The 24,934-nt window shown below is 39.8% G+C and overlaps 1 protein-coding gene across 2 annotated transcripts in view; it reads right to left on the minus strand.

The window, feature by feature from the left end:
- The window catches only part of IQGAP2 (IQ motif containing GTPase activating protein 2), a 290,099-nt gene that overhangs the window by 233,730 nt on the left and 31,435 nt on the right, over positions 1–24,934 (minus strand). For both annotated transcript variants that reach the window (XM_032335922.1, XM_032335919.1), the window contains exon 2: positions 10,347–10,446. In XM_032335922.1, the coding sequence (XP_032191813.1) occupies positions 10,347–10,446 (100 nt within the window). The remainder of the gene's footprint in view (positions 1–10,346; positions 10,447–24,934) is intronic.

Here is a 24,934-nt window from a genome sequence, read left to right on the forward strand (position 1 = left end):
CCAAGTTGGGCTCCCTCCTCAGCGGGAAGCCTGCTTCTCCCTCTCCCACTCCCTCTGCTTGTGTTCCCTCTCTCACCCTGTCTCTCTCTGTCAAATAAATAAATAAAATCTTTAAAAAATAAGACAAAAGCAAAGTCTGTATGAGTAGCAGACATGTCTAAACAGTCCCGTTTCAGCAAAATACCCACAGCAAAGAAACTATCAAAACAGCTTTTAGGGTCCACTTGAAAAAAATATAAAAATCCACTTGGTATTACTTAAAATGGCATGAAGAACAAAAAGCTTAGTCCAAAATAGTTCCCAATTCAAAAATAACAAGGAATAAATAACTTTAGTACCATAACCATGTAGACCAAGACAACACCCAATTCCTGATTTGGTTTCTGATAGTAACAAAGTATTTTCCCTGCTTAGTACATTTTCTGGGGTCAACAGCAAAAGAATATGCATATACCCTATAGAAGGCTGCTTGGAAGGTGGCCCCTAAGGATTCTTGCCTCCCAGAATTCATGCCCTTCTGTACTTTTCTCCCCTTGAACACAAGCTGGATTTAGTAACTAGATTCTAATCAACAGAATATGGCAAATTATGGGACTCTACTTCCAAGAATAGATTACAAAAGGGCTCTGGCTTCCATCTTACTCACCTTCTTGCTTGCTCATTGAAGGAAACCAGCAGCCATATTGTGAGCTACCCCCACAGAGAGGCCCATCTGTCAAGGAACTAAGGGAGGCCTATGGCTAATAGCAGCAAGGAACTGGGATCCTCAGTCCAAACGTCCATCAGGAACTGAATCCTGCCAACATCAAGACTGAGCTTGGAAGCAGATCTGCCCTGCTTGAGCCTTGTGATGACTATGGCTTTATGAGAGACTGAATGCCAGAGGACCGAGCTCAATGATGACCAGATTCTGGACTCTCAAAAATTTGTGAGATAAATATTCATTGTTTTAAGCTGCTAAGTTTAGAGTAATTTGTTACATAGTCATGGGTAGCTAATACATATGCCAGATATCCTCTGCCTCCCAATGACTGGTTCTTCATGATACCGTGTAAACCCTTTATACTGTGAGAAACACTGAGTCAAGAGCAACTTTATAAAGCCGTTAGCTCTCTTTTTTGGTCCTAAAAATATTCCTTTCATAATTCTGTCATTTAATATTAGCATTGAGACTTAATTAACAAGTCCATATGTCCAGAAGTCATAATTTTACCAACCAGTAGCAAGAATTTCAGCCATAAGTCACCTTAATATACAGGTGACCTCCCCCTCCCTTCATTTAGTCATTCCTTCATTCACTGAAAAATATTCTATGTCCTTCTCTAGGTAACTTCTAGTTCACTGTGGTATCATTCAATTGTCTAGGATTCCCAGCTTCATAACCCATTGGGTCACATAGATGGCAGGAACCACCTAAATGCAATATAGAATTTATCAGTGAGACTAAGATTAAGGCTGAAAGTCTAGCCAAACCATCTAGAATCTCATCTACCATCAATCTAATTCACATTCTACTTCTTATCTCCAGGAAAAAGAAAACATACAGAAAACAAAGTAAACCTAATTAGTAAACAAATGATAATAATAATACAATACTGGGCATTAAGTATTTCATTCAAGTATGTGACCGATATGATGTTATGGTACCCTAGAATAAGGGGTTTTGACCTAGATGGGTCTGTCAAAGAAGGACTCCCTGAAAAAGTGAGCTGAGATCTAAAGACCATAGTAACTGATTAGATAAGCAGGAACAGGGAGTAGTACATGCAAAGGTCCTGCACAGGAAGGAACATGGAAAAGGGGTCAATGTGGGTGGAATATAAAACAATTAGGGAGCAGGGCACGATATGAACCTGGAGTACAGGCTGTAAGGATGGGACTAGGCAGAGCTTATGAGGTCCTATAAAAGGGTTTAGTGTTTATTCCAAGAGAATAATTAATAAATAAATAACCACTGGGTGGTTCTCAATGGGGTTGGCCACAATAGATCAGAATTTTGAAGAAATTCATCTGACTATGATACAGATTAAGGATTAAAGAAGACAGAGGAGTGGGGAAACCAGTCAGAGACCACTGCAGTAATCCAGCAAGATAAGTTAAAGGTTTCAGGAGGCTGGTGGTAAGGAAAAGAGGTGAAAATAGCAGAGATATTTAAGAGAATGATGGGCTGGATACGGGGAGATACTCATGCACACACACGCAGAGAGATTAACGAAGCAAACGTAAGTGAAGGAAAGAATTTTAAGCTCATGAGTAAAAGCTTTAACCAAATAGTAAGCTTTCTTGAGCACATTATTAGTTGCTTTATCTCCATTCCCCAAAGTGACCCTATTGTGCCTGTTTATTCAAGGTGGATGCTCAAAAAACTATAACATGAACACTTTTTAGACAATCCATGTATCTTAGTCATACCTTCAATGCCTGTTTTGTCGGCTAAATGCCATTTCTTGTAATTTAACAGCTTTACTAAGAAATTCTCCAAGCTAGTCTGGTCAAAGGAACTTTTAGTAAGAGTTTTAACAAGATATAGTGTTTACACCAACCCTTGACCCCTTTAAAGTATACAATTGGGTGGTTTTTAGAATTATGCAACCATCACCACAATCAATTTGATAACATTTTTGTCCTTGCAGTAACAAACTTCATACCAATTACCAGTCACTCCCCAATCTCTCTATCCCCCCCAAGGCCTAGGCAAACAGTGATCTACCATCTGTCTCCATGTATCTGCCTTTTCTGGATACGTCATATACACAGAATTATACAGTAAGTGGTCTTTGGGGCCTGGCTTTTTTCACTCAGTATATTTTCACTGTCCATCTGCATTGAAGTATGTATCAGTATTTCATTCTTTTTTTTTTTTAAGGTTTTAATTATTTGAGAGACAGAGATAGTGACAGAAATAGGGAGAGAGAGCACAAGCAGGGAGGAGAGGGAGAAGCAGGCTCCCCTTTGAGCAAGGTGCCCGATGTGGTGCTCAGTCCTAGGACCCTGGGATCAAGTCCTGAGCCGAAGGTAGACACTTAAGCAACTGAGCCACCCAGGTGCCCCAGTATTTCATTCTCTACAACCACTTTTCACAGAAGTTTTAAATTCACAACAAAATTGAAAGAAAGGTACATAAATTTACCCCCCACCCTCACACATGCATAGTGTCTCCCATGGTCAACATCCTGCACCACACTGGAATATTTGGTCAAATTGATGCACCTACATGGACCCATCATAATCATCCAAATTGCATTGTTTGCATCATGGTTCACTCTTGGTGGTACATATTCTGTGGGTCTAGACAAATATATAATGACATTTATTCCTGTGCTGTCATACAGAGTATTTTTACTATCCTAAAAATCCTCTGTGCCCCCATCTGTTCATCCTCCTCTCCCAGTTACTGATAATTTTTACTGTCTCCATAATTTTGCCTTTTCCAGAATGTCATAGCTGGAATTGTATAGGATGTAGACTTCTCACATTGGCTTATTTCACTTTGTAGTATGCATTTGAGGTTCCTTGAAGTCTTGTCATGGCTCGATAGCCCATTTCTTTCCACTGTCTTGATATGCCATGGTGTATTTATTTTCTCACCTACTGAAGGTCATCTCGGTCATATCCAAATTTTATTATTAAAGAAATCTTTCAGGGGCACCTGGGTCGCTCCATCGGTTAAGTGTCTGTCTTTAGCTCAGGTCATGATCTGGGTTGGAGTCCTGCATCAGGCTCCCTGCTCAGAAGGGAGTCTGCCTCTCCTCCTCCTTCTGCCCCTTCCCCTGCTTATTCACTCTCTCTCTCAAATAAACAAGATCTTTAAAAAAATTTTTTTCATCAACATCCATGTACAGGTTTTTTGTGTGGACCTAAGACTTCATTGGATAAATAATAGGAGCACGATAGCTGGATCATATGGTAAGAGTATGTTTAGTTTTTTAAAAAACTGTCAAACCGCTCTCCAAAATAACTATACCACTTTTCATTTCCATGAGCAATGAGAGTCCTTGTTGCTCCAAATTCCCACAGTACTTGGTATTGCCAGTGTTTCAGATTTTGGCCATGCTGCTAAATGTTCAGTGGTTTCTTGTTTTGTTTTGTACTTCCTTGATGACATATGACGTGGAACCTCTTTTTTTATGCTTATTTGTCATTAGCATGTCTTCTCCAGGGATGTGTCTATTAAGGTTTTTAGCCCATTTTTTAATCTACTTCTTTTCTTACTCTTGGGTTTTAAGAGTTCTTTATAAATTTTGGGTAACAGTCCTTTATCAGCTATGCTCTCTGCAACTATTTTCTACCAGTCTGTGGACTGTCTTCTCGTTCTCTTGAGATTGCATTTAGCAAAGCAGAAAGTTTTAATTTTAATGAAATCCAGCTTCCCAATTTTTTCTTTCATGGATCATGACGTTGGTGCTACACTTAAAAAGCCACTGCTATACTCAATTTCATCTAAGTTTTCTCTTTATTATCTTCTTAAAGTTTTATACTTTTTCTTTTAACATATAGGTCTGATCCATTTGAGGTATTTTTTGTGAAGGGTATAATGGTATATTCTGTGAAAAGTAATGGGTCCAAGATCTAGATTCATCCTTCACATGTCTAATTGTTCCAGCGCCATTTATTGAAAAGATCATCTTTGCTCCATTGTATTGGTTTGCTCCTTTGTCAGAGGTCAACTGCTTATATTTATAGGGGTCTATTTCTGGGTTCTCCATTCTCTCTCACTCATCCATTTGTCTAATGTTTCACCAGTGCCACTGTCTTCATCATTGGAGCTTTATATTAAATTTGAAGACTGAAAGTGTCAGTTCTCCATCCTTATTCTTTAATATCATGTTAGCTGTTCTAGGTCTTTTGATTCTAAATGTAAATTTTAGAATCACTTTGTCAATATGCAAAAAAATAACCTGAGATTTTGATGGACATTGCATTAATCTGTAATTCTAGTTGCAAAGAAGTAACATCTTAACAATATTGTCTTCCTATTCATGAACATGGAATCTCTCTCCATTTATTCAGTTTTCTTCTACTTCATCGGAATTTTATGGTTTTCCTCATATAGATTCTGTGTGTATTTTATTAAATTTATACCTAAGTCATTTCTTGAGCGCTAGTAAATGGAATTATGTTTTTAATTTCTAACTTTACTTATTCTTAGCCAGTATATAGAATAATGATTAACTTCTTTATATAATCTTATATCCTCCAAGTTTGCTGTGATTGCTTATTAGTTACAGTTTTTTAAAGTTTTTTTTCAGGTTTTTTATATCATCAATCATGTCATCTGTGAAAAAATATCATTTGCATCTTCCTTTCCAATCTGTATAGGCTTTCTTTTTTATTTCATTAGCTAGAACTTCCAGTACAATGTTGAAAAGGAGTGGTGAGACAGAACATCTTTGCCTTTTGTGTGATCTTAATGGGAAAACTTTGAGTTTCTCAACATTAAGTATGGATGTTAGCTTTAAGCACAATGTTTTTCATTCAGGCTTTCTCAAACTGAGTGTGTTCCCCTCTATTCCTTGTTAACTAAGAATTTTTATCATGATTAAGTTTTGGATTTTGTCATATGCCTTTTCTGCACTGTTATATAGACATCATGAAGTAATTTTTCTTACTTAGTCTATTAATGTGATAGAATACACTGATTTTCAAATGCTCAACCAGCTTTGCATACCTTGGGATAAATCTCCCTTGGTTGTGATTTAGTCTTTTTTTAAACATTATTGAATTTGATTTGTTAATATCATTTTTATAGATGAATATTTCATTGTAGGGATATACCACATTCTATTTATTCATCAGTAGATGTACATGTGGATTATTTCCATTTTTTTTTGGTCTTGTGAATAATGCTTCAATGATGATTTGTGTGCACATAACTTTTCAGTTTTCATTGGTATATAGCTGGTATTGCCATTACTGGGTGATATGGTAACTCCAGATTTAATTTTTTTAAGGAGCTGCCAGAATGTTTTAAAAAGTAGTTGCACTGGGACACCTAGATGGCTCAGTTGGTTGAGTGTCTGACTCTTGGTTTTGGCTCAGGTCATGATCTCAGGGTCATGAGATCAAGCCCCATATTGGGCTCCACGCTTAGTGAGGAGTTTACTTGAGATTCTCTTTCTCCCTCTCCCACTGCCCATACTCCCACTCTTCCTCCCTCTCAAAGAAATATACTTTTAAAAAGTAGCTGTACCATTTTGAAGTCCAACCAGCACCTACCCTCATCCTTGCAAATACTTGAAATTGTCAGTCTTTTTGACTATAATTATTCTAGCATAAAGTAGTACCTCATTGTGGTTTCACTTCACATTTCTCTAACAGCTGGTGTTAAGAACCCTGCCCCATTCTAATTGCACATTTGTATCTTACTTGGTGAAAAGTCTGTTCAGAACTTTTGCCCACTTCAAAATTATATTTTTACTTTTTATGTTGAGTTATATGATTTGCAAATATCTTCTCCCACTTCATGGGTTAACTTTTTACTTTTTTGAGGCTATCCTTTGAATCATAAGCCTTAATTTTTTGATACTAATATATCTATTTTGTTTTGCTTGTGCTTTTGGCACCAAGTCGCAGAAACCATTGCTTAACCCAAGATCCCATTTGTTCCTGTTTACTTTTAGAAGTTTAATAGTTGTAGTTCTCAAATTTAGATTAGATTATGCATGAGATAGGGATCCAAATTCATTTTTATGCTTGAGTATTACCAGTTGTGTCAGGGTTATTTGTTGAAAAGACTGTTTTTTCTTCACTGAATTGTCATGATTGATTTTTGAGTTAAACTAAACTTGTATTTATAGGATAAAACCCACTTAGTGGCATGTAATGTTTTATATATGTTACTGGACTTGGTTTGCTACTATTTTGTTGAGGATTTTTGTATTTGTATTCATAAGGGATACTGGTCTATTATCATCTTGAAGTACCTTTGTCTGGTATCAAAACAATACTAGTCTTAGTAGAATGAGTTGGGAAGTGTTCCCTCCTTCAATATTTTTTGGAAAAATGGGCAATTTCTTGATTTAATTTAATCTTTTTGCTTAACTCTAGTCATATTTTCTGTTTCTTTTAGAGTCAGATTTGGTTTTGGTTTTTTTTTGTTTGTTTTGTTTTATTTTTGCATTTTATTTATTTGACACAGTGAGAGAGATCACAAGTAGGCCTAGAGGCAGGTAGAGAGAGAGAGGGAAGCGGGCTCCATGCTGAGCAAAGAGCCTGACGCGGGGCTCAGTCCCAGGACCCTGAGACCATGACCTGAACCAAAAGCAGAGGCTTAACACTCTGAGCCATCCAGGCACCCCTAGAGTCAGCTTTGATAGTTTATGTCTTTCTAGAAATTTGTCCATTTCATCTAGGTTATTTTATACATATTTGTTGGCTTGTTCATAGTAACCCATCATTCTTTTCGCATTAGTACTAGTATTTTCTCTGAGTAGAGTAACTTTTAAATGGTCTAATAATTATCACAGAATTTTGTAATTAATAAAAGCAAAGTTAGATATACAATGGACTGTTACAATTTTGGGTTTTTACAAATTCTGAGTTACAGGACATACAAACATATCCTTCCAGCTCTCACCTCTAGAACGGAAAAAGAGAGGCACAAATGCAGAACCTACACATTTTTAGTTAAAATACACCAAAGTTGGGAAGTGGGAGGTTGGGGGAGCCAGATGGTGGGTATTATGGAGGGTACGTATTGCATGGAGCACTGGGTGTGGTACAAAACAATGAATTCTGTTACGCTGAAAATAAATAAATAAATAAATAAATAGAATAAAATACACCAAAGTTGGTTCAACTGTATTAAAAGCAGCAGCCAACCACACTAACAATGCACACTAACACATGCATATGCACGCACTATAATAAACCCACTATGACAAATTCCAAAGGCATGAGCACTGTAAAATAATCATGTGCCAAACCCTCTCAATTTTTTGAACGGAGACTAATTCATCCCTTCATTTATTTCTTGAATTCAGGACCATCAGAATTCTACACACTATGCTTTTTGAAATCATAGTTCACATACTAATATATATGTATATTAATGACCGCATAAATTTTTATAGTCTCTGTGACCAAGAATCAGGTTCCCCGGAAGTCACAAAAACATGTTCAGATCTTATGAAGATTCATAAATACATATTACATCTGATCTCTTCTCATAAAAAAGAATTTATAAAACCATCTGAGAGGATAAGTTGTATATTTTCTAGTCTTTTCTTTCAATGGAACTATTCTTAAACTTTCTTCAAAGAACCTGGACTAATTATTATGCTGACTTTTTTTTTTTTAAGATTTTATTTATTTATTTGACAGACAGAGATCACAAGCAGACAGAAAGAGAGAAGCAGGTTCCCTGCCAAGCAGAGAGCCCGATGCGGGACGCGATCCCAAGACCCCAAGATCATGACCTGAGCCAAAGGCAGAGGCTTAACTCATTGAGCCACCCAGGCGCCCCTATGCTGACTTTTCTAAAATGAAATTCAACTACAAAATTTTGAAGACATTAAACAATATGACAAGACTTCAAGCTGTGTTGATACCTTTGACACATTCAGGAGAAAACTATGCTTATCGCCATATACCTGACTGGTACTCTAGTTTATAGAACACTTAGGCCTTTTTTATTTTAGTTGATTTTTGGGTGGGGGGAAACCCCAGGTTATAGGGCAGGTGATATTAATGTATTTTTTAAATTTAAACATTTTATTTTATGACACAATGAAAACTCCTTACTGCATTAACATTTTTATCATCTCATTAGAGAGGAGATCAAATTGAAGTTCCCACAGATTAGATGACCTGCCCAAGGTCACAGAGCTCCAGAGTGGTAATTGTGGGAGCAGGAAATCCAGTCCCCTGACTCCCAGTCACACATCTCCTCTGTGTGACACTGCTTCTCACTTAGAAAAAACAAGAGGCAAAAAGTTAGAACACAAAGTGTGTTTAAGACGAAAAGTTCCAGCAACTCTCCCTCAACTTTTTCTCTGAAAGAATGTATATTTTGAATGTTTAGGTATCACTATGCTTATCTAACTTTGTTACCAACAACTTGACTAAAAGCCTATTTTTCATAATCTGACTGATATTGAGTCTTCAGTGACCTGCAACCTGTCAACTTCACAGACATATTTAATAACCTTTAAGAGCAGTCTTCAGAGCTTAACTCTACAAGAGACTGTTAAAATATTAAACAACAGGGAGAAATCCCCTTTCAAGCAATTTTGAGGCCAAATTAGCTCATGTGTCACTGAATGTTCTTCTACACAACAGTGATTTAAAACCTCATTCTTTGCAACTAATGAATCGTTGAACACTACATCAAAAACTAATGATGTACTGCTATATGTTGGCTAGCTGAACATAATAATAATAATAAAAAAAAACCTCAGTCTTCTAGCTCTGTAGATAGTTATTTATTAGTGATTAGAGATAATACCAATGACCATGACCCAAATATTTTCTATACGCTTAAGCTGGAACATATTATCTGCCCATGGAACCATACTGTTGTTCGATCACAGCACAAAGTACTCAATGAAAACGTAAATCACGGCATATGGGTATTATAGCAGTCAGCATTCACCCATCATAGGACAAAGTTCTTCTGAATCCTCTGACACATAGGCCTAAGTACAAATTATTTTATCTTCACTTTCTCCTCAGAGAAATCAACATTTACTTATAATCTAAAAGGTCATCAAGAGTTAATATGATTTTAGAGACAACGTATCCTAAGTGGTCACACACCCATGGGTTAAAATGGAGATTGCAGTCATAAACCTACACTTTAGCCTAGTGACTGACGGACTTCAGTCCAAAACGATACTGCCCTATAGGGCATTTATAATTATTGGGGTGGGAGTGAGAAAAATATCTGAGGAAGCTCTGGAGGGGGGAAAGGATTAAAGTACACTGAGTGTGACGAGCACTGAGTAATGTATACAATTGCCGAATTGCTACACTGCACACCTAAAACTAACACTGTATGTTAACAATATTGGAAATAAAATTAAAAACTTAAAAAAAAGAAGGTGATTTAAGTCTTCACTGCCCCCCCCATATCCACACCAGTGACATGAGGAATTTGAAAAAAATCTGCACTTTGGCCAGAGATTTCCTGGGAGAATCTGAGGAAGAAATACTAGTTGCTTCCCTGCTGCCTTGACCCTGGCTGTGGCAGCAACATTCTCTTAATTTGCCTGACCATTTACAAAAAGACAGGTGGTCCTTCTCCTACTACACTGCTACCATCGAGACAGCAAAGGAGTTACTAAAAGTACAGGATCCCAACGAGCATCTAAGAGAAGGTGCACAAAGACACTGTGCCGGGATCTTACCTTTTGGCTTCCTCTAGGTGGCACAGATATTCATAAGCAATGTTCTGCCGCCTCCTCTCATCCATCTCTTCTGCGGAGAGCCTTTCATCGTCCACGATAGCTAAAAATAGAGGAGAGCATCACGTTACTTGTAAGGGCAGTGAACATCAAATAAACACCTAAGACAACAACTAGAAAAAAAAACTCACCAATTCAACAATGGACACTGAAAGACAGGGGTATTGAAACATCAGGCACAAAAAGATCTGCCTTAGGATTATTACAGTATTTCTTTGCTAGCAATAAAATAAAGTGCAGTATGGGTTAAAATTACTCCATAGAATGAGAAAAGCCATCATAGTTCATAGACATGATGTCATAGAATTTAGACAGCCTCAAATCAATTAGAGGATGGTCCACTTGCAACAACTTTCCTTAACAAGCTTGTAGAATTGGCCCAGTGGCTCAGGTTGGACCTTCCTGAAAATTCTGATGTTTAACAAATAATCTATAAGGGCGTGTGTTTTCCCATTCCTGGAGGGATTTAAAGCTTCTCATGCAAAGCAAACTCTGTTTTATAAATGCCAACATCTCTGAGATTCCTCTTTCACATGCTTCTTGGCCTTTGTGAGGCTAAATCCTCCTGGTCAACAGGTATCCAAAAGATCAAATCAAAGGAGACATCAAGTAAGCAGTTTCCAAGCCCACACAGTTTATTCCAACATAAACCTAGTTTATAAGCTTCCACAATTCAGCTTTGCTTTTCTGTAGAGAACATGGCCTCCCCATTTCCTGAGTGCATGTCCTCTGTCCAGATTCTCAACAGCACTCAACTATCACATCAACCAACTCCTAGCTGTCCATTTTCATGACAACATTCCTTTCCCATAAAAAGGAACTTCTTTTCCTTCTCCAATCCTGCCCTTTAATTCTGATAGCTAGAAAATCAATTTGGTTTCCAGTTTGTTCCATTACTCATCTAATGAACACCAAGGTAAGTGTGTAGCAGTGAAATGGGTCACATGGGGCAGGAAAGCCCGTATGCTCTTTTCTTCCCCTGCCACCAGCTCCAATCAGCCATTTCATAAACGAGACCCCTGGTTCTAAGCAGAAGAGTTAAGTTCAGCCGTCCATCCTTTAAAAATCTAATCCCATGCCCTACCAATGAGAAGTCCAAAGTATCATCATGGCAGACAAAAGGAATGCAGATCAAGTTTTGAACTCTTACTAGAGCAAGTACAATGCTGAACGCTTAAGACCTAAAAATAATATCAGAACCCTTGAAAGCTCAAAAGAGAAGGGCTTAAATTGACATCAGTATAAAATATGGCAGAATTCCACAAGCATATAAGAACATGTTAGATGCTTATTTATCAAGTGCTTACTTTGTTTCAAGCCCTCAGGTTGTGTTTCTTAGGAACTGTCTCATGTGAGTCCCGTGACACTATGAGGCAGGTAGTTTTGTCCCACCTCACAGAGTAAACATGTTTGAAGTCATTTGTCCAAGTGAAAAGTAGAAACATAAGGGCTAGAAATGTGTGGGTAGAATGGAAAAAACAAACAAACAAAACCAGTATGAAAGAACTTAGGGAAATATCTCTTCTTATAGATGAGGAAGAAAAGGAACTAGTAGAAGGGAGAAGGGAGAAGTGGAAGAATACCAGGACAGTCTTGGATATAACAAACCTGGGGCCAAAGAAGCAGGAGTCTCTGCACATCTCACCATCCTTTTCCTACATTCCCTTCCTACCACTCTCAGCTTCCCAGTGTGGCTCCACTCCTTGAAAACATCCCAGACCAATGGTATCAAGAAGGGTCAACAAAGATTTGTGTTTCTCAAAAGCATCTTATTTTTCTCAATAAACTCAATCCGATCTGAACTTTAGAGGAGAGCCCTCAAGTTTCGGACAAGTACCAGCTCTGGAACCACCCTCCTCTGTTCCTCCACCTCAAGATCCCAGGTCTTCACTGTCTCTCCCCTGGAGTCTTGCGACCACCCTCAAAGAGCCTGGCAGCCACCGCTCCTTCAACCAATCTCCTCTCCACCATCAGAGCATCTTCCGAACACAAGTCCTACACGTATTCCTCTCCCTCCCAAGACCTGCGATGGATCCCCATTTCCTCTGGAACAGAGCTCTAGCAGACCTTCCTGTCCCTGCCCGACAAGAAGACTACATTCCAGCCACTTCTTCCAGAAAGCGCAATGTTCCAGCATCACACCAGGACTTTTTAGGTTCTAGCGCTTCTGTACCCCACTCTGACTCTGCCTGGAAAGCCATTCTCCCACCTTCTGTGTGTGACATCTTCTCAAGAAAAATTCTGTGGATCTCCAAGTGAGGATCCATCGACTTTCCTCAGCACTTTGGTTCACCTCTTTACTACATCATTCATCACAGAAGGTCAGTCACATCTCCTGCTATAACATGGGGTTCTTCTGTACAGGAAGGGACTCTTGATTCATCTCCATGCCCCCCTCACATTGAACACAGTTCCCTGCACACAGAGAACAACAACCATGTTCTAGAAAATTACCTTCATGAAGTGAGCTCCCCATCATCCCTATATTTTGCAAATTATGCCTTTTCTTATCCTGAGGTCTCTACAAAGTAACTGGCATGCCCACATACCCTCACCTATTCCTCCTTCTCCACTGTTCCTAACACTTCATCCCCAGGACACGTCATGATTTCCAGTTTCTTGGTTTGATTTCAGTCTAAATATGGTCTCCTATTTCTGGCAAGATACTTTCATTTTACAGCAACTTCACACATTAAAGTTTGAAAACAATATAAAACTCCTAGTATGAGTCCACGCAATCATCCTACGCTTCTCAACTTTAAAGTAGGAAGGCAGGAGTCACATTCTAAAGGAGCCACTCTCCCTGCCACCTTCCTTTTTGGCTGCAACTTCCTTCTACCTCAATCAACCCACCCAGGAGGAAGCAGAAACCTCAACAGTACTTCGTTCCTAGGCCTCGACCCTTAACTCCCTGCACAAGCCACCAAAGAATCCACCAGTCCAAGGAGAGGTACTGGGGAACTCTCAAACAGTGACATCACCCTGTCCAAAGAGAAGATTTGACTTAATGTTTCAATTAACACATACACACACCCACAAAGCTTTCAATGGCAGTTCCAACATATTGGCCACAGCTGATAAAATTCTGCCTATCCTTACAGCTCAACTCAGTCACTTCCTTCCCTAAGTCTTCCCTGTTTGCTCCCACTCAAAATGTGCTCTCTCCTAGCACCTCCTATATGGTTTCTTTTAATAGTCAACTCCTAGAAGGCAAATTTTTGTCCTCAACGTGTCCAGCTCACTACCCTACACAGGCTATGTGTTCCATAAGACTATATGACAAACAAATGATCTCTTATGAGGAATGGTTCATATAAAGGATCTAAAATATCATTAAACAACCGAAAGTGTGACATAATTGCAGGATGTTTAGATAGGTGGGGATATACTCCCTCCAGTGGAGGAAGGGTCAGCAAGAATCAAGATCACTGGGGCACCTGGGTGGCTCAGTGGGTTAAGGCCCTGCCTTCGGCTCAGGTCATGATCTCAGGAGCCTAGGATCCAGCCCCACATTGGGCTCTCTGCTCAGCAGGGAGCCTGCTTCCTCCTCTCTCTCTGCCTACTTATCTCTTTCTCTCTCTCTGTTAAATAAATAAATAAAATCTAAAAAAAAAAAAAAAAGAATCACAAACACCAGAACCCGGAATCTGTTTGATGATATGGTAGGACTTAAAACATGTCCCTTTAAGGAAAAGCAGGTTAAAAATATGGTATCGTATTCATAGAAAGTCATTAATTCATAGAAATTTCATCAATTCACAGAAGTATACTAGCGTTTAGCATTTTACACACACATAATTATTCTGGGTGACTCAAACTTTAAGGAGCCCTGAAAATCTTCAGTCCTGAATATGTCGTTCAATTCGAATGTGTATTGAAACAGCTTGTAACATTTGAGATCAGCTTTTAGCCTGAAGAGCATAGCCAAGTGGCTATCTCCCCATTCTCGGGACTCAAAGAATGGCTACCAGAGATGTATACACCAAAGAAGGAACTCAAAGGAAGAGAACTGATTCCAAGAGCCTAAAACGGGCAAGGGACAGGGGTGGGATATAAAGATGAGAGAATCTAAGTTCAAAATTTCCACTAAGGCAAAACAGTCAGTAAACTTGACCCATGATATATTCTGGCTTCACACTAGCTTCCCGAAGCATTCCCCAGCCACCTGATCCAACTTCCCTTATCTGAATCGTCTTTTGAAAAAGAGGCAAAACTGAGGTTGCTATATCTCCACAAAGAGTAAAATTAACTTTGGCCCACTGTGCAAATATGAAGAATGTCTACACTTTTTTTTTTATAGTCTAGAAATTCAAAGCAGGCCATAGAGATTATTAAGGTCCACCCTGCAGACTGGATGGGAAGGATCTAGGACTTTGTTCCAATTAGGGGAAGAACTAAAGGCAATAATTGCTAGATTTGGGATTTCTTAATTATTATTTCAGAAAAATACTTGAGAAGCAAGAAGACTTATTTTCTTTCCACGTAGGCACAAGTAAAGTTCCATTTGTTCACTGTCTGCTCCTACACACTCCATCATCCTTACACAGATCTCAGTAAGGAAGAAAGGACTGTCAAGTTTCCAAGACCAATTTAAAAATTTTAGTTCCAACAGTTAAAATAACAGGAGGAATTGTAAAACCTTTCGTCTGGATGAGCTTCTACTATTTTTAAAAGAAGAGAAAGGAATTCAAGTCATCTCTACTTGAGTATCAACTTTTTATTCTTAAGATGGTCAGTGCAAAATGTTCCAAATTATGTAGAACCAGTCCTAAACTTATTCTCCCATTCTCTACAGATAAGGACACAGATTATTTACTCTAACTTTAAAAATATATATTTTTTATTTTTTTAATTTTTTTTTTAAAAATTAACCTATAATATATTATTTGTTTCAGGGGTACAGGTCTGTGAATCATCAGTCTTACACAATTCACAGCACTCCCCATAGCACATACCCTCCCCAATGTCCATCACCGAGCCACCCCATCCCTCCCACTCCCCTCCAGCAACCCTCATTTGTTTCCTGAGATTAAGAGTCTCTTATAATTTGTCTCCCTCTCTGGTTTCATCTTTTTCATTTTTCCCTCCCTTCCCCTATGATCCTCTGTCTTATTTCTCAAAGTCTGCATCTCAGTGAGATCATACGAAAATTGTGTTTCTGACTGACTTATTTTGCTTAGCCTAAAACCCTCTGGTTCCATCCACGTCATTGCAAATGGCCAAGATTTCACTTTTTGATGGCTGCATAATATTCCATCGTGTGTGTGTGTGTGTGTGTGTGTGTGTGTGCACGCGCACACACACATCTTCTTTATCTATTCATAAAAAGATTTTATTTTTTTAAATCTATTTTAAGAAAGAGACAGAGGCAGAGACAGACAAAGCATGTGTGAGCAGGAGGAGGGGCAGAGGGACACAGAGAGAACCCCAAGCAAGTTCCCAACCCCAAGTTCCATGCTGAGAGCAGAGCCCTACATGGGGCTTGAATCCCAGGATCCCAAGATTATGACCCCAGCCGAAACCAAGAGTCCAACGCTTAACCGACTGAGCCAACCAGGCGCCCCTTCCTATAACTTTAATACTCCATAGGAATTATGATATTTTATCATTGTTTTACAGACTTAGCAGGTTACATAATGACAGTTCTCTGGGCTATTCTCAGGGAGTAGCAAGTCACCGCTAACACTCTGTCCCTATCCTCTGAAAAACTATCCCCCAACAAAAAAGAATATCAAAAATTTCTACAAAGCTGTTTGAGCTTTAGAAGACAATAGAATACCAAGTCTTGGTCCAATTTTTCTTCAACTATTAGGAGAAAATAACCAATCACAAATAGTTGAAGAAAACAAAACAACCTCTTGATTTTGAGTAGTGTGTTTTTCCTGCATGTTTCATGGGCATAGGTCTTTTTTAAAAAAGATTTTATCAAATTTTTGTGAGAGAGAAAGAGATTGATAGAATGAGTGGGGGAGAGGCAGAGGGAGAAGCCGATTCCCTGCAGAGCAGGAAGCCTGACTTGGGACTTGATCCCCAGGACCCAGGGATCATGACCTGAGCCAAAGGCAGATGCTTAACCAACTGAGCCACCCAGTCATCCAAAGGCATTGGTCTTATTTCTCTAATCAATATAAGCTCTTTGTAATGCATATATGAAACGTAACATATGGAAGAGATTAACATTTAATGAGCACTTACTATGTGCCAGGTATTTTACATATGTTATGTCTTAGTCCCTGCATCCCTCCTTTAAGATAAGAATTTCAATCTTTACTTCTCTAGTGGGAAATAAACTCAGGGAGATTAGGTAGTTCAGGTTTAGGTAATCCAAGGATCATAAAGACTAGTAAATGGCAGAACTGGGATGCCAAACAACTTGATTCCAAGTTCTGATCTTTCTACTACACGGCAATGTCACTGCATCCCTGCGTGTGTTTGATGACTGGCCCAGCGGTGATTAAGCTCTTCTGAGGGTGTTACTAAGCAGTAAACAGGGTTAGGGTTAGGGTTAGGGACTTTGTTTTTCCTACTGTAAACCTTATAAATTGATGCTATTTTGAGAAAGTATAGAAGTAAAATGAGAGGCTTATTTCTCAGAAATGCTGCCATCTCAAATGTAGTCCAGCAAAGGAAAAAATATCAATATTAATGCTGCCAAGTTACACTTACCAGGAACGTAGGGGCAGTAACAAGGGCAAACCAAGAACAAAAATGTCAATGATGCTACTCACGTGATACATCACATTATAAGCAAAGTCATATGATCTGTAAATACTGAGAACACATTTGAGAAAATTAAACACTTTTTTTCTCTCAGGGCCCTCCTTTATTCTTTACTCCTCTTTCTCCCCAAAAGGCGAATTTCTGACTGCACTCACAAAGATCTGATGAAAAGGTGTGGCTGAGTGGAAAGGGAAGTGGCTTTGGGGTTAAATGTGCCTGTAATAGCCATATTTAGTTAAAGAGTAGTTAACTAAACACTCAGTTTTATCATCTATAGAATGGGAATAATGCTACCCACTCCAAGAAGCTGTTGTATGAATACTTTTTTAAAAAATCACGTATTTAAAATTACTTTATAGTTAAACTACAATATAATAAATTATTAAATAAGCAAGTTATAAAATATAAAACATAGATATGCATAATAAAGACAACAGATAATCTGCTAGTTTTTCAAGGATAATTGATTATACTCAATTTTCCCCTCACTTGGTGGTTTTAGTGCATATCTCCATATAACTTGCAAATTGAATGTATTTGAAATCATATAAATTGAAAAAAGCAAAATTTGAATTTCACAGATATATACTATACTCAACAGGTGTATGTAATGAGTACATATTCTTAATAATTATATAAGGTTATGTTATTACATGCACTGAAATTTAGGGGGGGACGCCTAAAGGAAATAGCAAATGTTAAAGCACTTGTTTTTAAAAGGAGTGCTCTGGGGTTTTTTAATGTTTTTGAATCATACACATTTTCCAGATACTCTATATCATTGATGTGTATTACTTTAATAATAAAAGATTAAATGTGTTTTAATGTTCAGTTATAGAAAAAATAAGAGAATAAGGAGTAATAAGGAATAAGCCTTAAAGCCAGTTCCATCATGGGATGCCTCGGTGGCTCAGTTGGTTAAGCATCTGCCTTCGGCTCAGGTCATAATGCTAGGATCCTGGGATTGAGTCTTGCACCCGGTTCCTTGCTCAGCAGAGTCTTCTTCTCCTTCCGCCCTTCACCCCACTCATGCTTGCATGTGTTCTCTCTCTTTCTCTCTAATAAATCAATAATATCTTCAAAAAAAAAGAAAAAAAAAAAGGTGTGCCATTGTGAAGCATGCCTTCCACGCACTAATTGCTCCACTTGAACTTCTAGAGAAGGATCGGCCATTGCAAACGCGCAACAATCATTAATCAGCTTAATAAGGAAAAAAGATCACAGAAGTTCAAAGACAGCAGAGAGGAAGACAACCAAAGCCAAGATATTCTGTCTGAAGGCCTTACGTGCCTAAATGCTTGGGTGAGACGACCCGACTGGAGAGAACAGGTAGGATTAAGACCAAAGCAAAATGGAATGAATGGAAGGGGACCTCATCAGAAGAATGAAGAGCAGGTTCCAACATGCCTGTGTGATATGAGACCTTGAAAGTCTGAACCAGGGAGAGGAAAGAAAAATGTAGCGATGATTTGCAAGGGCAGAATTTGGCAACAGAATGAACAGGATGAAGTAGAGCATGGTACGGGGGAAGAAAAAGGAAGCCAACAAGCAGAAGCCAACTCATTTTGTGACTTCATATGGTGGAGGTGGAAATGGCTCAGCACCAGAAAGTCCCCTGATACGCCACTTTACATAAAGGCAAGTTTGTTTAATTAAAGAGAAAAAAAGTGGAAGCATCCCACTGTTCTAGCAATACACTAAGTAGCTGCCTTTCAATCTCAATGTATATTTAGAAGACAAGTTTAATATAACAGACTCAATTAGAAGGCTATGATGTAGAACAGAAGGGCACTATTAATGCAAGCATATGCTGTTTGTTAGTGATTGTGAATTAACACATGATTCAGGACAGTCAATTTTTTAACTATGCCAAAAACTCAGCTCTGAAATGGATCATACCATGCAAATGGAGATATTTTGACAATACAGTCATGGACAAAGAATACTTTTCAACTGGATTGTTGGGCTAATGCAATTTAGGCTAGTTATCATTATCAAGAAGTTTCCGTTTTTGAGGACATGCAAATCACCATCATTTCACACCTTGAGGGTTTGTGGGAGACCAGACTTGTGAGAAATCATGTCACACTACATATGGCGCCAGTATCAAACAGCAGGACTTAAACCAAGGAAGTTGGGCTCTTTGGTTGTCTTTCTTATTTATGCATATCTATACATTCATAAAGTATTACCATGAAAATTATCACCTACAACTGCAACAGCCCTAATAGATAAGTGGACAAGTATAAATTACTTCCCCTTGTCTAAAACTAAAATGGTTTAAATTATCTGCTCCAGGTGCCAGAGCTAGATGACAGACCTGGTTTGTATTTAAAACCAACTCTTGGCTCGTGCTTAGTTTTCATCAAACTTTTGGAGGTACCCTATTCTCTTAGAGCAAACATATTTTTATTCCTTTATGTCAACAGCACGGGAAGCAGTAGGAGGAAGTGGAATGGCTCATGTGGGAAGGGAATGGAGTTGGCAAGAGTGGGTGAAGCTAACATCAAGTCTGCCGGCTGCAGAGAATGTATACAAACCCTGATTTTGTAAACTTCTTGAGGAGGGTATAAAATACCCTGGGAACGGCCCTCTTGTGGGAAAGAATTTACCCCACTTGGGCAACAAAGCTGAAAATATTTTGGTTTTGGCTTGCTGTGTGCTTTTTGTTCTAACACGCAGTACAAGGTCCCAAGTTCAGAAACGTGGATATTCTATGAGTACAATGAATGACACCAAGGTTTTCAAGATCTTATGCTTCTTTAGTCCAAAACTGAAAAGCTTTATACAACAGCCAAAGCAGCAACCACGTTAAATAGAATTCATGCTTTTCTGCTTCAGACTTAAATTAATAACTGATCTCCCTCCAGCAGTTCTGTCTTGGCTAGGGACTGGACCACGGTACTGTACATAAACTACACCACATGTTTACTGCACATCAGAGAAGACAGCCAAAGCGTGTGTCAGCCACCAGCTCTTTAGAGGATTTGAATACGACTGCAGAATTAAGTCACTGTTTCTACTCCAGACATGAGAATCTCGCTAGCATTTGTGCAGCACAAGTGTCCATGACAATGAAGCCAAGTGAAGATGGAGACTTACTATTGGTCCACGAGGTACAAAATGCTGACAGAGAATTAATGGAGATGCAGAGTCCTAAAATGCCTTCCAAATGCCTTATAATTAAATCCAATAAATACAACAGAATGTGTTTCTTTTGGTATGTGGCAAAGTCTCTAACTAATGGCTAAATAGTTCCAGTGTATGGCAGGGGTAGAGGGAAAGGATGGAATGGGGTGGGAGAAAGGACTCTGTGCCCCTCAGAGTTTACAATCTGACAGAACACATACTTAATGCTGGAGACATGCTGGAAAGCTCCTTTGGAAAAAGGACAAATTAATTACAGGACAGAGAATAGAAAAGCCAAAGGGAAGAACAAAGATTATTCAATAATGGGATTACTCAGGGTCAGTTTTCCAGACTACAAGTGTTTGACATCAGGTTTGAAAGAGAGGAGAGTGAATTCGGTGGGGAAACACAGATAGAGAAGTCAATGAAGAATGGGTGACGTGCACCCGCACCTCAAGACTCAATCTTGTGCTTGGTCTCCTGCCCCATTCCTTCGCCTTCAGAGTCTCCACTCTGCCCTTCCCCAATCTCACAAAGGCCTCTGCATTTCTTGAGATGAATAAGGCCACTACCCAGGATGCTTTACAGCTGGCTCCTAGGCAGTGCAGTTCAAAGGCGTACAGTTGTTTGATGACAACGAGAAGACCATACGATAGCTCATACTCCAAGAGCAGGGCAGAGTTTCACTCTATTGATAAAAGCTCTTTCAACAAAGCTAACCGGGCACATCTAATAACACACGTAATTGCAAGGGAATCAGAGAGTTCACTGGGCCTCGGTTGTTAAAGCAGTGACGAAAATTACTGTAATTACTATAAAATACTCAAGCCAAGTTCCTTATTTTGCCAGTTCACCAGCATTCGGTCAATAAGGATTTGCTTTCCCTTGGAACGTGTTCAGCATTGCATCCATGGGAGGTAGGGATGGAAATTAAGCCAACAGTCTTAGATCTGCTCTTCAAAATCCATGCTTCCCATTCCCTCTCCAAGTCCGCTATCCACTGCCAGCCTGATGCCTCCCCTAGTCAGAGAGCCCCAGGCAGCACTAGGTGTGTTTCTGCCCTCTGAGGTGGATTCCTCTGCCACAGTCTTGGGAAGCTCCAAGCTCTCCCCTAACCCAACTTCCCCTCCCTGTTGTGATCATGCTGGAAAGAGTAAGAGATACCTAGAAGATGGTGAAGGGCAGAAAGAAGAGGTCCAGGAAGAAAATAAAGGTGGCTGTGATTGAGAGCGTGGAGAATCCGGGCTACAGGATTGAGGGAGGAGAGGATTCAGTAGAGGGGCTGGTGGAAACAGCTGGTGAGGCTTTGGCTCCTTGACATTCTTCCTTCCACTGCCCCCCAAGTTTCGCATGGCAGTTTCTCCTGGCACTAGTATTGCTGCATGGAGCCTGCAGTAATCCTGTGACATTTTACAGATGTGGAAACAGAGACATGGAACTGCTGAATCATTGGTCCAAGTCCACAGCTGACACGTGAGAAGCAGTCCAGCAGCAGCATAGACTGACTAGCCCCTTACCTTCAGGAGACACATACCTGCCTTTCTCAGCCCTCTCTCGACCTCCGCACACTCCCTAAGTTCCCCAAACCGTGTATTCGTGACTTGTGTCATTAAAAAAAACTGCCCTCAATGCAGAAAAGAGTGAACACATGCAAAAAATGGGGCTTGAAGAGAAGTGCCTAGGGCACAGCTTCAAGGCCAATAAGCCCGAGTTGCCTAATTCTTGTCTCACTTTCAGAAATCATCCATTGTGCATTTTAGTCCCCAGCTCATCTGTGGTGCAGTATTTAAAAGAGGAAACCCCACCTCCAAACTCAGGAACGCCGGCATGGCAAGCAGCGAGCGCGCGTAACGCACACTGTTCGGGCTTCACGCGCCTGCGCACTGCCGGCCCCGGGTTTCACGGTGTATAGGTCTCAGGCACCGACTCGGCTCAGTTCACCCTTGGCTGCGCATGTGCAGGCAGCCAAGATGCAGAACCAGTAGGGACTTGTCGTTGTTCTTGGGAAGCATCTGATTCGAGGCACTTGACCCACATATCCTGTCAGTGGGATAGTTCATTCCATCTGACTTTATACATCTTTTTTCAGAGATGGGACAGTTTGGTGTTGGATGCTCTAAGTCTGTTCTTCATTCAAGTTATTCAAAACTCTTGAAAGGTAGCTTCACTCCCATTTGGTAGATAAAACTAAGCAAGCTCACTCTGTACACACTCCAGCACATAACCCGAAAGCTCTTTGGTTCTAAACACGTTCTCCATACAAGCATATCTGTTACGAATTATCATTATCCTTCCAAGTAGAAAGCAGAACCCATGCTCTTCCATATACAGCTCTGTCTCTGTATATGCAAGGGGACAATATTTAGCTTTAAGGTTTACACTTCTACCATAACCTCTACTTCCATACACTTTATGGTCAGATAGCTATTATACATCTTTTTAAGATTTTATTTGTTTATGGGGGGGGGGGGCACAGAGGTGGGGGCGGGGCAGTAAAGAGAGAGGGAGAAGCAGACTTGCTGCCAAGCAGGGAAACTGATGAGGGACTTAATTCCAGGACCCTGGGATCATGACCTGCGCTGAAGGCTGATGCCTAACCAACTGAGTCACCCAGGCGCACCCAGATAACTATTACATTGAAATGAGGTTCTATAACAAGGATTTAAAACTCTGGAGATTATTAACTTGATTCTATTTTCTCACTATAAACTGTGGCACTCCCATTGTAAAACCTCTTCCAGAAAAAAATTTCAACCAGGACATGGTTTATTTAAGCTTTCAATGTGTCTCTTTAGGTTGATGCAGAATGAATTTGGTCTTTATTCCTATATCCTATTGTTAGATGATTATAAACTTGGGGGGGGGGAAGAAGGGGGAGAAGTTCTGACTGAGTGGTGACTCAGTAAATGAGGAGATACTTCATACACACCCAATGTTTAACCACTGAAGCCCAAGTGAAGGTAACACAAGTGGCTAGGTGTGCTCTCAGATTTGTCCCATGCCTCTAAAAATACATTCAGTTTATTCCAAGTGAGGAAGGACTCACATTCCTTCCCCTCCCCATTCCACACACACAGCATGCACACAACTTACTTATGCATTACTGGAGCTATTCAGCGGAATAAGTCAATCCATAGGCCTGTATTAGGACCAAGACTATAAATGTTATAACCTAATTTTACTCCAATACTCTTTTCATTTAAGGAAATAAGATCAGGCTATTGGAAGTTAAGAAAGTACTCTTGTAATAAATCATACCATACATTTTTATTTTAATTGGAAGGGTGGGAAGAAGAGAATTATAACATTCCCTACAGGAAATTTGAGAGGTAGAGTACATAGAGTATCAATGAGGGCCCTATAACCCAATCCCTTTTGAGAGCTCCCTTAACCTTCCCCACTGGTTTTAGACAACCTGTGTTCATGTCTGAGATGGAAAGACTCAGATCACACAGGTGGGAATTCTTTTTTTTTTTTTTTTAAAGATTTTATTTATTTATTTGACAGCGAGAGATCACAAGTAGGCAGAGAGGCAGGCAGAGAGAGAGGAAGGGAAGGAAGCAGGCTCCCTGCCGAGCAGAGAGCCCGATGCGGGACTCGATCCCAGGACCCTGAGATCATGACCTGAGCCGAAGGCAGCGGCTTAACCCACTGAGCCACCCAGGCGCCCCACAGGTGGGAATTCTACTACAACTACGAGTGATGCAGCTTTGGGTCCCAGTTTTGGGCCCATTCCTCTCTTTTCCCATGGCAATTTCCTAGCCAGTGGGCAGTTTTTCAACTCCCCATTTTGTGGGTAGAATAGCTCTTTCTGATTCCCAGAGTTAATACAGGGAGAGCTGGGTGCCATCTCCCCACTCCTCCCAGGCCCAAACTTCATTCTCTATGTGCCATCCTGCTCCAACTCCTACTCAACAATCAGGCTTTGAGTGTGGTCTTGATTTATGGCACAGGAGGTTTCTCATGCTAGTTTTCTTAAAGCAGAATTCCTTTAATTTTGATAGCTCCCACATGTTGGATGCAAGAAGGATGCTTGTCCTTAACAAGTCTACCAAGTTAACCAGAAGGGTGGGAAGTAACAGATATTAACAGCACTTTGAAAGCTGGAAACACAGAGGCACAAAAGGTACTGACTGAATAGCAAAAGGTAACTGGCTTGTTAACAACAGATGCAGTAAAATCCACCCTACGTGTGTGTGCCTGAATCTTAAGTACTAGCTTTGTAAAAACAAAGGAAAAAAAGCCAAACAACAGCATTGTTAGAGGTATGACTTTTCTTCCCAGCATGCTCACATTCCCACCAGGCTCATCATCTCTTCTTTCTCCTTTTATTCTTTTTCTCCTATTCCATGATTTAGACACAACCTAAAAGTCGGCAGTATAGGGAGTTAATTTCTGTGCCCTTCCAGGAGGAAGGTCACTCATGACTGAAGGACAAGGTCTATGAAGGAATGTGATTTACACAAAGGGCAGAAGAATGCATGGAGTCAAGACTAAAGATGGTGAGGATGATCAGAGATAAACAAAAACCCCAACATGCTAACCACCATTTAGCATTCATAGTTGTGCTAGACATTCTCCTAAACCCTTTACATAATTAATTTAATCCTCACAAAAACCATAAGGTAGCTACCATTAATCCACTTACTAAATAAGGAAACCAAGGCACAGAGCCCCAGGAC

This window comes from Mustela erminea, chromosome 3 (assembly GCF_009829155.1).
Source record: "Mustela erminea isolate mMusErm1 chromosome 3, mMusErm1.Pri, whole genome shotgun sequence".
NCBI classification, from domain to species: domain Eukaryota; kingdom Metazoa; phylum Chordata; class Mammalia; order Carnivora; family Mustelidae; genus Mustela; species Mustela erminea.